At 41.6% G+C, this 15,726-nt stretch overlaps 1 protein-coding gene across 4 annotated transcripts; it reads right to left on the bottom strand.

The window, feature by feature from the left end:
* Positions 1 to 2,514: 2,514 nt before the first annotated feature.
* Positions 2,515 to 15,299, bottom strand: PPP1R2 (protein phosphatase 1 regulatory inhibitor subunit 2). 4 transcript variants are annotated; one of them, XM_054639460.2, is made up of 7 exons: positions 15,093 to 15,299; positions 10,418 to 10,525; positions 9,914 to 9,991; positions 9,514 to 9,617; positions 8,172 to 8,362; positions 5,250 to 5,300; positions 2,515 to 3,964 (listed from the first exon to the last, which is right to left on the bottom strand). In XM_054639460.2, the coding sequence occupies exons 1-6, from the start codon at positions 15,236 to 15,238 to the stop codon at positions 5,283 to 5,285; spliced, it is 645 nt and encodes a 214-aa protein (XP_054495435.1). In that variant the 5' UTR covers positions 15,239 to 15,299; the 3' UTR covers positions 2,515 to 3,964; positions 5,250 to 5,282. The 4 variants fall into 4 exon arrangements, with proteins under 4 accessions (XP_054495435.1, XP_054495436.1, XP_054495434.1 ...); XM_054639461.2 differs by having other exon boundaries at positions 8,183 to 8,362; positions 15,093 to 15,298; XM_054639459.2 differs by lacking the exon at positions 5,250 to 5,300 and having other exon boundaries at positions 8,183 to 8,362.
* Positions 15,300 to 15,726: the final 427 nt, after the last annotated feature.

Raw genomic sequence — 15,726 nt, 5'->3', positions numbered from 1 at the left:
TTTTGTGAGCTGTCCCTCACCAAAACTAGCCAAACTACCTCTATTTTGATTAGGCATTCAAGTCACACCCACTCAGGAAAAGCAGCATGTTAATATTTGTATCACTGAGTCTGCATTTATGTTGTTAAATTTACTTTTCAACTGAAGTATGTAACTGAAAAGAGCCCAGGTCTGTTTTGAGGAAGAGTTTTACCTCCTAAGAAGTAGCTGCTCTTAGTCATTTTCCATTACTCCATGCTAGTGAGTGATGACTTAGTGTTGACCATGAAGAGATACATCAGTTGTGCTTAAATATTAAAACACACAAAGAAAAACACCTTGAAAAATGCAACCTTTTCTGTGGTACTATCTCAAGTTCATTACTTACGTTATCAGATCTACCCTCAGGTCTAGGCAAGCCAGAAAATCTGTGTGAACAAACCAATTTACATCAAAGTTACAATGAATGAGTCATGAGGAAATTGCAATATTGGTTTAAGAATTTATCTATGAACACACCTGCAAATTTTAGCTGCCAGTTTCTTCTGAAGAGCTCCAAGAAGCCAAACATTAGATTAGTATTAGTGTCATAAGGCAGTAATGAAAACAATGGTTTTATTTATGTTGTGACACTTAACACTGGTTTCAAACAAAATAATTACATTAGTGAGGTGGCATCATAATACCACAAAAAAGTATGTTACAGAAACAAAGAGTTCTGGTAAGATGTACAAGTTTCACATGAGACAGTGAGCTGTGGAAAAAGTATCTGCAGTTTCCATGAATTGTACAAGTCGGTGGGAAAGAAACTATGGACAGAAAACATAAAATCTATGCACATGAGTTAAGGCTCTTATTTGTAAGTGATCTTCCTAATGGAAGCATATTGAAAATGCTTTCTCTAAACAGGATACAGCTTGAGGACTTAAACCTGTGCAAGAAGATTCACAATTATGGTGCTGTGGAGCTCACTGTCCACATAAGTAGGCGCTGTGTTTGTTTCCTCTTTACACCACTCTGAATTGTACACATGAGCATTTACCATGTGCACCTAAAGATTAAGATGTGCAAGCAAGCTAAGTCCTCATCAAATGCAAAAAGAGAAAACACATTTCTTCTCTTGTCCCCATTCAGCAGGGAACTCTAGCTGGTATTTCTCAAGCAGAGGGAAATCAGACATCCCTTTGTAAAAAAAAAACTATATGGAGTTTCTGGAGCTACTGCAAAGTAAAACTTGCCTGATTTAGCTTTTAAAATGCATCAAGGTAAGCACAGAAAACCAAGTAAACCAGCCTTTCAGTTAGAAGCAGTGTCAAGGGCATTGGGTTGCACTTCTGTTGAGGAAGACAAAGAAGCACCGTGAACAGAATTTTTGCATGCACTGAGGAAAATGCAGAGAACAAAGCCTTTAAAAAACCCCAAACTAAATCAAGTTTCAAAATAGCATCAGACTTGGAATTTAGGTGCTTAGTGGCACAGAAAAAGGGAGATCACCCAAGCAGCTCAAAATCACCTGAGTGATAAAGGGACCTACTATACATTACGTGGTTCATTTAAAACCATGTTCATGCATTTGTGTACCTCCCTCAAAGCTTCATACTAATTTTATTGAGGATTTTGGAAGCCATTACAGGAAAGGTCTTTATTGGAAGTAAGCAAAGTTTGTTTATTAAACAAAATGCTTTCTAGACCTTGTAAGGTACAAAGAAGCCCTGGTGAGCACCAAATGGCATTGGACACAAGAAAGTGGGGGCTTAAGGAGGGCAGGACACTGGCTTGGGTAAGAGCTACCTTAATCGCAGGTGTGAAGTACCCGTGGGTACTTAGCACAAAGTACAAGTGATCTGTCCCACGCTCACAGAGCACACTGCTGTACCTGCACACACTGCTAACCGTGTCCATGCTCAGTCTGACAGCCACACGGCTTTGCTGAGCACGGCCACGCTCTCAGCAGGAGTTCAGTGCCCAGCTGGGGCGGGCCAGGCCAGCAGCTGCTCAGCCTGAAATAGAGCTCAGTGCACGCAGGCCAACACTCTTAACACTGCAAGCTGGTTTATAAAAGGTACAAACCTAAAGTTTTGAAATCCTATTCTTAGGAGCCAATTTGAAAGCTACAGTAAGTGACTTGACGAGTCAGAAGTATCTAAATGCTTACCCTTTGCCCCTGTTTACTCTCTGCAAGTGACCACATTTGATACAAGAAGAAATAGCACTCTGCATGTTGAAAAACTAGCATTACCACACTGGCCAGAATCACCAGTTCAACTCTTTCTTGTGAAAAGACCCTATTAATCTCAATTCAAGAAGTTAAAAGATTAACTAACCCAAAACTGACTACCCTGTTACCTACTAAGGAGAGGAGATTGTTGGGAAAGGCACACTACAAAACACAGTTAGCACAACTCACAGGTATCTTTGGCAGCTGAATTCTAATGAATCATTTCTGTAAAAATCTTTCAAAGGAGAGCATCCTATTGCCTTATTCACTCTCAATTTCTCTGGGACTCCAGGAAAGCTCACACTTGAGAATGCATGTAACTGTAAAATAACTTTCATTCCTTTATTCAAACTTCACATATACAGTGGAGAAAAAGACATTTTAAAATAGATCCATATAATTATATGGATTTTTGCAACATATCAAATTCAGATCAAAATTAAGATATACACTGTATTTCATAACCAAGCTAAAGCTTAAGTGTGTACTTTGTTTGTGTAATAAAACCCAGGAACTACTCTGAATACTGGAACATTCACCAGTCAAATTCCACCCAGTGGGAAGTTTTTACAGCAATTTGGAGGCGCAGAATCCCTCTTTACAGCTATACAACCACACTGTAAACAAGTATTGGAATTAGGCAGTTTTCCTTCTAGCTTCCAAAAAGCCTTCATTTTACAAAATCAGTTGCTGTAAGTTGCAATGGACACAGGAAGATTTAGACCAGTGGTTTTCAGTATGGAAGTTGCCAACCCCAAAAGAGTAGATCAACAGCAGTTATCTTTAATAAAGAACAGCCAGAGCCTAAGCTCAGCACATCTTCAGTCCTGATGTGTATCCTCGTGGCTGGGTGTTTTTCCTCAGGTGCTAACAGCACAAAAACTGTTCATGCAACCGGAAAGAACCAAACGTTTGAAACAAGAGCCAGAAGAGTAACAGTGGATGTGATTTTAAGAGAAAAGCTGGAGGGAACTTGCACGTTCTCACAATAAGCCAGAGAGAGCTCCACAAAACAACCAGTCCTGATGGAAGAGGTTATGACAGTTAAATGCAAAGTTCAAGTTAGCTGTTTCCAGTGTAAAAACACTCCCTCCACTAGATGTTAGTACTGCTTTAGTCAGAAACTAACAACCGATTGCAAACACCGCTCTTAAGAAATAACACAGCTCTTGTTCTAAAGACTGGGAAAGTGCAGGCAAAAACGTACTGAAATCTAGATTAACAGCTCAACACTTCACAAAAAAAAAAAAAGTTGTAGGACTTGAATAATCCCTTTTTAAACTGCTTAACACATCTGATAAATAGCTTACATGTCAATCTGATATACGCTGTACCGTTTGGCTCTTGAATCCCAAAACTTTCCATATGAGACACCACGCCTAGAACACTCTCAAATAAATAGTGTAAAACCAAAAGATAGTGAGTGTTTCAAAGCAAGAGCAACAGTACATCACGCAAGATAATCAGCGCTATACAGACAGGGAATGCCATTCTGGTTGAACAAATTATGAAGCAGTATTCTCCATGAAATACTAGGCACAAGAATAAATCAATTAGACAGTGTTTTCTGCCTAATGGACAAGTCTAAAATTAACATTCTTGGCAATACAACATTGTAACTGATATGCTTCTTAACATTTAAGAGCCTTAATTGCAAAAATCATGAAGCGATGTTTATATTTGTGTCTTTGACAAGCAGTTACAGTTCTGGACAGATTTCTTCTATGCTGTGTGCTCCACTTTCCAGCTGGTCACGAGTAACATGTGCTGCATAAGAAAGATTATAAAAAATAGATAATTCTTCACATCCATTGAATATTTTCACGACATACACAAATATCCTCCTGAAACCATCTTTACTTCTCCAAAGATAACCCATCTTAGCAATGTATAAGCTTTTGGTTGGAGAGTGCAGAAACATCTAAAACAGTTATTTGACCCTCATGCTCTAAAGAGAGGGCCAACACCACTGTTGAGCACACTAAGCACTGAGTGCTCAGCCCCCTGGAACTGGGAGGATTTAACTCAGGTGTTTAGAACTAACACATGAGATTCCTGAAACACCATCAAACATAGTACTTCCCAGGTCAGATTTCAGCTCTAGATGGGGTACTTGAAATAAAAAACCCCCAAGTTTATACATGAAGGAGTACAGTCGTGTGTTTTCAGGAAGTTAACTCATGCTTTTCAGCAAAAGCACTGCAATAAATCAGAGGAAACTCCTCCTCAGTGCTGATCAAAGAGTACCTCATCAAAATGATAATATTCTTTTTAAAAAGCCAGTTAGGTTTGGGCATGAGTTAGATTTGGTAACATGCAGTTTAACAAGCATGTTAAACAGAACAGTTAACCAGCAGAGCTGATTGCTGTGTGCTCCCAGCCTTCTCACTCAATTCATCTTTAGGGTGATACTTGTCCTGGTTAAGAAAACACAACATATTCTGTATCTACCAAAGGCCAAAGGGCACACCCAGTCAGTGACAGCTCAGCTGCTGGGTGCCATCTGAGCAGGGTTAGCAGAGCAATGCAGCTAAATGAACCAGAGAAAGAGAACAATAGTCTTACTGCTTGTCAATTGAACTGCTACAGACAACACCCTTCTGCTACTTTTATGTAGCAGAAGACAGGTATGAACTGAAGTCATCATGCTTAAATTTACCTACATCAGGAATATTTCCTTCAGTGATTTCCAAAAGAATTTCTAAAGGGAAAATTTTTATGGAGAGAAACAAAGGTCACTTCTGCTGGCAAAGTCTATTTATGTTATCCATGGAGTCATAAATAGCAAGTAGCCAGAGAAGGTGAAATGCTGAAGCAAGCAAATGTAGAATCATAGACTGGTTTTGGTAAGAAGGAACCTTATAGGTCATCCAGCTCCAATCCCCCTGCTATATGCAGTCTATTACAACTTATACTTTGTTTTCCACAAAAGAGCTTGGCTGCTGGAATCCATACACATGGCAACTTGAGGCAAGAAAGGAATGATCCATCCATTTAAAACACCTGGTAGCCACAATGGAGACAGGAGCAAAAATATATAAAGAGTTCTCACCATCACTGACTGGACTGGCCATCTTCATTTCAATCAGCAAGAAATCTCAGTCTGTAACCAAGAAGTGCAACTTGTATTAATGGATCTGGTGGTATCTGACAGGAGCCTCCTTACACCTGTCCTAAGTCTTTAGCCCATTCTTTGAAAGCAGAGTGTAGAGATTAGAAGTGTACTGTTAGTTTGACTCAAATACAAACCAGACAGAATTAGAGGGTAGAAAGAAACATCAGGTAAGAGAAGCACAGAATCTGTAAGGACGGATAGAAAAAATTCCAAGTGAGAAGAGATTCTCAAATTGGCTGAAAAACATCCCAGGAGCCAGTGAAACCCCAGAGTCACAACAGAGCACTAAGAAATGCCTCTTATGTCACATCTTTACTTGCAACAGTCGTCACTACTACAGAAGTCATGTTACTCCATTGGAATAAAAGGACCCTGCATGGCAGCTGTCACTCACATAGACTGACTAGCACAACAGCTCAGTGGCAGCCACATCATCTCATGATCTTCACGTCTTCCCAAGAACTCAAGTCAAATGGAAGAATTTATAAAAATACAGCTACAATATACATGCAGAAAACCCAGGATATTTTCGTTGAAGTTAAAAGCAAGCATCAGTGCTTTTAGTCAGTTTAACAGAATGATGCCAAAATGAGCCATTGCAAAAATCAACTCCTGTATCACCCAGTACAAGAGTAAGGAAACCCTCCCTTTTCTGCTCTAGACAAAAGCACTTTAAAATAAAATTTCAAGTCAAAGAGCTCTTTGAAAGTTATCCAGGTGAATAATCTTTCCATATACTGTTCTCAGGAACATGAATAGTAATAGGATTTTGATTTCCTTCTGCAAAGGAAATAGCCTAATTTTTAGATACTCAAGTGCTTAATGTAACCAAAAGCACAGCATGACCAAAAGTACAGTGACCAAGAACCTGAAGTAGCAAGTGTTAAATCCATCTATTTGAGAAACCTTCTGTAGATCCCATTAACATTTATTAATAAGGAGATTCTTCTGTACCCTCAGAATACAGATGAGAGCAAATAAATAATGCAATCTCAAAAAAGTTATTTCAGTAAAACTTTGACATTAACACAACTGTGTGCTGAACATTTCACATCTCAGTGTAGGAATTTCTTAAAATGTGGGCAGTGACAGAAGACTGGTTTATTAACATTTTTGTTCATATCCCATCATCCTTTGCCCAAACCTGTCTCATAATCCATCTGAGGGCATTCAATTCACCACCTGCTACAAAAGTGAGATCAGTACTTAACCTCAGAAGAACTGATCAAGGACAGGGATTAAAGGCTGTGATAGCTGATATAGAGATTAGGAGATAACAAAACATGAAGGTTTAAGCAGAATGATAGAAAAGTGAAGAACTGGGAACTACATCAGCTTAATGGGAAGCATTTCTATATGCTATGGTGTGGAGGTGAACCAGTTAGTTAAGAGGTTGCTACACTGGCAGACAGTCACATTTATGGAATCTATTAGCCATGAGCAGTCTAAAATTGATAATTACCAGTTGTGGCTCTGAAGCTGGTTATGAGGAAGGTGGAATGGACTTCAACAATAGAGATGGAAAAATGCTGCAAAGGTCTGCCTTCTTTCCAGTGGCGAATGCAGCTGGGGAGCGGAGTTGCCTCTGTTTTACAGCAGAGTGCAGAGAGATGGCAGCTTCAGGCCATGCAGAAGGCTCATACGGTTGGCTGCTGCAGCCCTCCTTTCCCCTGGAGAGTGAAGTTCTAGTAAATAGCCATTATAAGGCCTATGTTCAGTTACTGGATAGTCACTCCAGTAATGGGTCTCAGACACATTGCTAATGACCCTTTCAGAGCAATTGTGAAGGAATTAGTCCTCTTGTAGTAAATAACAGGATGAAAAAGTGTAATCCACAGAACTTAAACACGCAACTTTGCAAATCTCCTTTTTATTGCGTGGGATTTAAATGAATTTTAGACGAATTCCTAGTTCACATGGTTGTGAAAAGCAGATGTGAACCAAGTTAAACCCATGCAGCATCTTCCCAAGTCTGCAGACCATGCTAATATCTCATAGCTTTGCCTACCACAGATGAACAAGGCTTACAGACTTCACTGCCACCAGTCTCATGAGCAACAGATGTGTGGTTTGTTTATGCCAAAAATTTATTCAAAGTGCTGTTACATAAAGAGGTGGGGAGTGACCTGTAATTATTCACCAGAATATCACCACAAAAGTCTAAGACTTTTCACCCTGAGAGAAGTTTAAAGATGAAAGAGAAGGTGTCAGCCTCTACAGCTTTATGAGTTTCTTATGAAGAGACAGCCCTGAAACAGGTTCCAGCAACAGTTCCCACTTCTTCAAACATGCCAGACCTTCTTCCAGTAGCTGCACTAAAAGCAAAGTTGAGAGTCTTATCCCATATTAGAGCAATGAGTATTTCTGCTCAAGGACAAGTCTGTATTGAAAACCTAACAGCAGTTTTACATTACAGTGTTTTTCCTCAGGAAGATAAATACAGTCCTCTGAACAGGGAGGAAACATTGATGGTAATCTTCCATTGCTGGCTACAGGATGGATTTGGAGCAGAATAGGAAATGACCCACAACAAAAAGTCAGGCTCTACCATGTGGCCATTAAAGTTTCAGTATAAGACAGCTCCTCATTTAAAAAGGATGCTGGCAACTTCACTACCCAAAGTCAGCTACGTTGGGAAAATGGTAAGAAGCGAAAATGTTTGATTTCTCTTATGCCACAACAAACACAAGCCTACATGTTGTTTATCAACACTGAGTTTTTGTTCCATGCTACAAATCTACCTATCAAGATAGAGAGCAACCTTACTCATGGAGTGTTACATACATACTGTACTCCTTCCAGTCATCTCACACCTGAGTATATTCATTTCCCAACAGCTCAAGGTGTTTTTTAACTAACCAGTGGCTCACCGTGTTCGGTAGCTTCTGTATTCATTGTTTCTACATCTGCAGCATCACGCATCTCTTCATCCTCATCATCTTCCTCTTCTTCACCATGTAGTTCTTTTGCAATGAGCTGCCTTGCCAGTTTGATGTTTCTTCCTTCATTGTAGTGCATTTTTCTCTTCATTTCAAACTGTTTCTTCTTCTCTGTGGGCAAACAAATGGAAATCGTTGTTCCTTCCCTTAAAAAATTTAACATATCTTCTTCAAAGAGGAACTCACTGAATAAAAATTATTGTCTTCAAGCAGTGGAGTGTTCTTTTAAAATGAGTCTGACTTACAAAAAGGATAGTAATTGGAATCTCAGAAGCACTTTTCTAAGAACCTGTTTGCAACTAAGACCAAGTCTGAACTACGAGAAGCATCTGGTAGAAATACACAAAACTCTGAAGTTTCACAAGCCTTGTTTCTAAGTAAACTCAAGGACAAATTGAGACGTACTGCTGGGATAGAAGATGAACTTTTGCAGATGTGTGGCTTGACTCCTGGCTAGCCACCAAAGGTCAGGATGACAGATATATTTACCACATGTAGAAGAAAATATTTTCCACTTTCCCCATGGCCTGAAGCCAGCTCTGCTCCATATATTAAACATCAGCATATCCAGCAGTAATGCATTATAATTCAAGTAAATTTTGCTTACACCAGCCCCAACACTTTGTTATTTTCCTTCCTTTAGTATAGCAAGGTTTCACACTCAAAGTTAAGGCCAGGAAATTTGAGAAGCACCAGCTAGATAATACAAGCCTGAAACCTTAGAAGTATTGTTGTTTCACTGTTCCCTGAAAACGTTGTAGTGCAAGTTAACATGAAACAATATCTCTGTTAAAGATGCTATTTGCTTTGGAATAACTGTAGACTTCCTACTGCATCCATCTACCAGCTGCTTTGAGAACAACAGAAAGATCATCTGTACATTTGCAAGCAATTAGCAGCATTTTATTTGTAGTTGCACTCACTGAATTACATCTACCTGAAATATGTTCAATTTAAGAACTATTCCTTCAGCCCCAAACGAGAACTTCTTATTTGAGGTGTCTTAGCAGGAACTCCCATACCTTAAGCTTGTCTACAAGGAGGCAGCCAACAACAGCAAATTCCTGTTTATATGTAGATCCCAAACAAAGCATTCCAACCAGAGACAAGCAGCATATTTGTTCAAACATGATTTATCTCTATTTTCAAATCACAACATTTTTCTGATAGTACTTCTTCTTTGCAAATATTTCTCACAGAAAACCTGAAACTATCTGTAGGAAAAGAGTCTAAACAAAAGAAAGAAAACAACTTATGCCTACCCCGTTCTTCAGGTGTTAATTCTTCATCCTCATCCTCCTCCTCACTGCTTTCTTCTTGCCTTGCTATAATCTTGGGTCCTCTACCTTCAGCTGCAGCTGCCAGTCTACATAAATCATGCAATACAAAATGCTGAAACAGCAAGTTTTTCACTATTTAAAATACATGACATTTCAGAATACTCATACAAACAGTTTTGTTCATTATTTTTGCCATATTTGTATGTAGTAACAATGTGCAAGAGATTTGAATTATCAGTAGCACTATCAAACACTGATAACCACTTAATTTGACAATAGCAGAAATGCTTCTAGAGAAACCAGCAACAGCTTTCCATAAAGAAAATCTACCCCAGATGTGTTTTCTTCACATCTACTCAGTTTTTATTATTACAATACTTACTTTTTACTCAACACATCTGCTCTTAAGGGCTCGCATTCTGAATCACTCACTGGATCCTCATCATCTTCTCCTGTCATGCTTGGAGGGCAAACAAAAAGCAGCCTCTTTTAGTAATTTGCTCCACTTTGTAGTTTGCTCAAGAAAACAGTCAAGTTAAAACACTCAATTAAAAGACTCCTTTAATGCTTTAAAAGCTTTCCAAATCAACTTTAAATATTGATATGACATTATATTCTAGTACTGAAAAAAAAATAAAATCAATAGAAGTCAGACTTATTTATTCCATTCAAAGGCTAAAGCCTGCTAGAACAAACCTTCTAAACTTTGTCCTTCATACTTTGTCCTTTCAGACTGTCCTCCTTATTTAGAAGCTTTGTAGATCTGAGTATGTTGCATACACCCAGCAGGCCTGCACAGTAATACTAAAACATCCACAAAGTAAATTTTGCTCTAAACCCACAGTTCCACCTGGCAGCACACAGACCCACACTTTAACAAGCATACCTGTGGTAAGGAGTGCTTGGCTCATCGATTTTCATCAAGCCATAATCTTTGCCTGCAGGGTGGTACGTAGCAATGATGTTCATTTCATCCCACTTCTGGGACTTTTTACTGAAATAAGAAAAGAAAACTGAATTTTCTTCTATTCTAAAACAATTAGTTCTGCTTTACCACAGAGGGAATTTTTAAAACATCATCTGCTCTCTACTACATACTAAGCACAAAAAATACTGTTATGACACACAGACATGTTCAAAGTAGGACTATTAAATAGTGCTCTGTACATACTTAGGTCATAGCAAATTATCAGTGCAATTTAATTTCCCTAACAAGTCACAATTTCCCTAAACAAACTCAATTATCTATAAACATATTCTTATTCATATAATTCAGAGACTCCTGGTCTTGTTCAATTACTATCTTGTGAACTGCTTGATTTTACAGTAACTTGCAAAAAGAGAACTCTTCTCCCTATTACACCCCACAAGACTTCAACAGAACCCAATCTTTCAGTTCACCTCTGCTGAAGAAACTGGAATGATTATTAGCAAAACTGTTACATAAACAATAGAAACCAACAAATCCCCTCCTGCAGTGAAATAAGTAGCACAGAACAAGCTGATTATTAATAGTGCTTTTGTCATCCTAAATTGGGATAATAAGCCAAGTGATTCACTGCTATAATTAAGCCGAGGGAGTTTCACATTTTATACAGACAGGCACCAGTGATGCTACATTATCTAGAATTTTCTTAGTCAACCAGAAAATGTACCATTTTATGTATATTTGAAGAAACTAAATCCCACCCACACTGACTGCTCACTGACAAAATACATAAGCCACAAGAAAAGCAATTGCCTTGTGGCCAGAGAAAGAGCCATCCCTCCACTGATCTAAAAGCCACAAAAACTGTTTAATCAACACAAACCACCATGTTCCACATTTTCTCTAAAAAGGTTATTGCAAATTTCATATAAGGTGGTCTTTCCCTTAGATTAAGCCAATAAATTTAATTTCAGAATAATACAAAAATCTGACTAATTAGTATATTCTTGTTGTAAATTATTAGTTAAGGAAGCAAACACTACAGGACTTTGTGAGTTTTGTGGGTGTTTTTGTTTGGTTTAGGGTGGTTGTTGTTTGGGTTTTTGGGGGGGTGGGAGGGGGCAGTTGGCTGGAAGACTTCCACTTAACTGCTCTTGTTCAAACACAGACCAATCCAATAACAGATCTGAAAGATATATTCAATCTCAATAACACAAGTGCTCTTAGGCAGAGTAAGATCTGTAAAACAAACTTGATAAAGCAAAATTCCAAGCACAAACTACATTATACATTTACAAGATCACTGCATAATACAATGTGGGGGAAAAAAACTAAAGAGAAAAAAAACAGATGTGGGGGTTGATGCTGAATCTTAAATGCCACGGGCTTACACTCCAGAAATTAATACAAACTGAATGATCTTAATCCCCCCAGCACACAACAGGCAGTGCCAAGGTCTCATGTTTGAGGCTTCAGGACCATTGAATCATTTTGTGCAAACACAAGGGCTGCAGCATAAGCGGACAACACGTGAGTCAGATCGCGGCTCTGGCAGGGCGGGCAGTCATGAGCTCCGTGATGACAAAGCAGGAGCTCCGCTCCAGGAACGCCACTCATTCAAAACTGTCTGCTTAGGAGTCGAAAAATCCCCAGCTCACCCAGGTTAACACAGCCTAAAGTTCTTCCATGACCAACACAAGATGCTCCCTGTGTTGCACAGTGAGGAATTTTACCAGCCAGAGCACTTAGACAATGGTACACAGGGTACACAGCCGCTGTGAAGAGCCAGAGCTCAGCTGACAAGGAAATACAACAGATGGAGACATTCCCTTCCCATGCCTTGGGTTCACTTGCCCAGAGCACATCAAGGTTTATAGCCCAGGCTCCCAACTCCACCTAATAATAATACTGGCAATCTTGGAACAATTCCTTTGGCATGCACTGTGCTGGAAATCAGACAGCCCACACTGAGCAACTCAGTGAGTCATGAATAAAAGACTGAGCAACTTTTTAGTGGCTTAGTTTTTCACACTTATTTTTTCAAACTCAGATTCCAACACTAAAAGCCTTGGCTGTGGAACACCTCCCAAAGCACAACCTGAAGTTCACCTAGGGGGAAAAATGCCATTAGTGGCAAAGAGACAAACATGTAATTTCACCCCTGCTTGTAAAAAGCCCTCACAGGAGAATGACTAAGTGCTCTGAAAACCCACACCTCCCCTGTTTGTTTCCAACTTTGCATGCTTAGGCATGTCTGCACAGCACAACACTAATGACATGGCTTAGGACCATCACAGAAAAATGCATCCTGACACCCCTTCAAATACAGAAATAAGAAATCTAATCTTCCTTAGGAAAATGAGATTTGAAAAAAATCTCATAAGTGGTCATTTGTATGTTCTCACAGCTTTAAAAATATACAATAACTTCATCTGACATCACAGCAGGACAGGCAAGAAGTTTCAGCAGCAGTAACAGCCAAGGAACGCCTCTCACACCTCCCTTGCTCCTGCCTTAGCAGACTCACCTCTTCCAACACAGCTGCTTGTGCACACACACACTTCCACAATTCCTTTGTAAAATATCACACCTGCTCACTCACGGGCTCTTACAGTGGTCTGAAGGAATAAAATACTGTACCCCAGTGTGTATCCAAGAACACATCTGCCATTAAACCACCATCTCTTAGGATGTAGTTCCAGTGGTGTCCCACTTTCTCAAGCTTCATTCTTGCATCACATTTTCATTAAGGAAATTTTCCAAACAATGTTACCATCACTAACGGCAGCACAAGGTCAGTAATGATGCAAGTACATGAGAGCTCTGAACATTGTGCTTTAAAAGATGACAGCTGACACAATGAGCTCTTTCATCTACAGATATTTTTAAAGATCTTCAGACCTGAATGTCAATATTAGAAATAAGCAGAAGAATTAAGAAAACAGATACCTGAATTTATTAACTAATCTTCAATCTCAAAGGAAAATCACAACTGTACTACTTATCATTCTTCTAAAACCAAAATTGTTTAGCTGAAATCAGAAAAAACACTGATATATTGAGACATTGCCATCCAAAGACAATACCTGCACAGAAACCAGCTTTATATACCCTGCACTGATCTTTCCAGGAAATTTTCTAATGCAGCCTGCCAGGTTTAGCCAATATCTTTCAACTTGCAAGGCAATTTCAGAATTAATCTGACTTTATTGGCTCACATTGGTAAACAGGAAATAGAAGCTGGACTCTAGCCCCCTGCTTCCCAAGAAATTACTGTGTGCAATAACCAATATACCATACACTCATCAGTTCATATTCCAACTTCTACTCATTTTTCAACATGGTACAAAAGAAACTGCAGAAAATTAAACACAGGCTACCAACACCCAGTTGTAATTTATGTCTGGTGTGGTGCTACACACATCAAGCTACATATCAGAAGTGAAGAAAAGGAAAAGAAAAAAACACATTTGTGTAACATATTGCTACTTACACTCACCTGTTTCAGAAACATCATCTCGTTCATTCAGTTGAAATTTTTCTCTGGAAAGCAGGAGCAGCTAACAAAAGCGACACTGCAACCCAAAAGCTCTTCTTTCTTACCTTGCTGACTTTAGATTACATTCATGACTTAACTAGGCAAAGATGAAAGGAGTACTACCATAATAATAAAAAAACTGAACAGCACGACCATTTTATTTTATCATTACTTCGCTCCTTGCAATACTCAAAAAGGTGCCGAAAAAAGAAAACTGTCCAAAGCCAATTTGTAAACACTGAGTTCAGGTCAAACCTTGCTCATCATAACTTGATGGGGAATCAGAGCAACGGCAGGCAGCATATACTGGGAGCGTGAGGAAAAGTGTAGGATTCTTAACCAGCAAGGACAGGTGCTGGCCAGTAAAAGACCACTTCTAGCATATCTGGACTAACTAGGCATGTTACAATTAAACCAAGACTTTCATGTCATTCAAATAACAAACCACAAGGCTGTGCACATTCTCAAGTGTGAGATTTTTATGGATGGCTCCTGCCCAACCGAGAATACATCTTGATGATGTTTCAGCCCAGGAGAGGTCCCCTCTCCAGAGACATGCTTTTGATTACAAGAAATGAGCTGCCTATGAGAAGGCTGAGAATAAATCAAGCGCATTTCCCAAACTGCGAACTATCCTCGTAGCATCGGCAAAACCCTTTGTGAGCTGCCACACTCAGCAGGTGACATCCACTTCTCGGCGGGAGCCACGGCGACATGCGAACGGTGCTCCCCGCCTCCGCTCAGGTGCACACCCGGCATCCCCGGGCTCCCAGCGCAGCTCCGGCCCCGGCGGGAGCTGCCACTGCCGGATCGCGGCATCCCCGGGCTCCCAGCGGAGCTCCGGGCTCGGCAGGAGCTGCCACTGCCGGATCCGCACCGCCGAGCGGAGCCGAGCTCCGGGCCCGCCGCCGCACGGGGGGCACGGCACGGACCCCCGCCCCACCCGTGCAGCATCCCCCGGGCACGGGGCACAGCAGCAGCCCCGGCCGGGGACGCCGCCCGGCGGATCCCGCCCGGCGGGCCCCTCGAAGGAGCAGGACGGCCGAGGGAGGCCCTGCGGGGACCCGCCGCCGCCCACCACCACCGGGGCCTCACCCTTGCTCGTCCTCCTCGCAGGCCTGGCTGGGCTGTCGCGCCCCCACGGCCCCTCCCGACGTAGCCTTGCTGCCGCTCTTCTTCAGGATGCCCTTGATGGGCCCCCGCCGCGTCGCCGAGGCGTCCGGTACCGACGGCTCCTCCATGGCCGCGCCGCCCGCCCGGTTCCGCCGCCGCCGCCGCCACCGCCGCCGCCACCGCCCCGGCCGGGCCCGCCCCGCGCCAGCGCCTCAGCCCGCGCGCCTGCGCCCCCTGGCGGCCGGCGGACCGACAGCGCCCCCTGCCGCCGTGCGCCGGCGCGACCGCGAGGGGGCGCTCTGCGTGCGCGGGGAGCGCGGACACGGACACGGGGATAGAGGGACACACGGACACGGGGATAGAGGGACACACGGACACGGCAGAGACACGGACACAGGGATAGAGGGACACACGGACACGGGGATAGAGGGACACACGGACAAAGGGATAGAGGGACACACGGACACGGCACGGACACAGGGACAGAAGGACACACGGACACAGGGATAGAGGGACACACGGACACGGCACGGACACGGACACAGGGATAGAGGGACACACGGACACGGGGATAGAGGGATACATGGACACGGCAGGGACACGGACACAGATACAC

Source organism: Agelaius phoeniceus, chromosome 10, assembly GCF_051311805.1.
Source record: "Agelaius phoeniceus isolate bAgePho1 chromosome 10, bAgePho1.hap1, whole genome shotgun sequence".
In the NCBI taxonomy this organism is placed as follows: Eukaryota; Metazoa; Chordata; class Aves; order Passeriformes; family Icteridae; genus Agelaius; species Agelaius phoeniceus.
Note: the sequence above shows the minus strand (reverse complement) of the source record. Positions and strands in the feature narration are given on the sequence as shown.

Excerpts from the sequence above, each read along its gene's own strand:
- PPP1R2 (XM_077183980.1), bottom strand. The coding sequence starts at position 15,238 with ATGGAGGAGCCGTCGGTACCGGACGCCTCGGCGACGCGGCGGGGGCCC. Across the intron at positions 9,618-9,913 it reads GCAGATGTGTTGAGTAAAAA|ACTGGCAGCTGCAGCTGAAG; the intron begins GTAAGTATTGTA and ends TGATTTATGTAG. Across the intron at positions 6,983-8,182 it reads TACAGAAGCTACCGAACACG|GGGAAAGGAGGGCTGCAGCA; the intron begins GTGAGCCACTGG and ends TTCACTCTCCAG.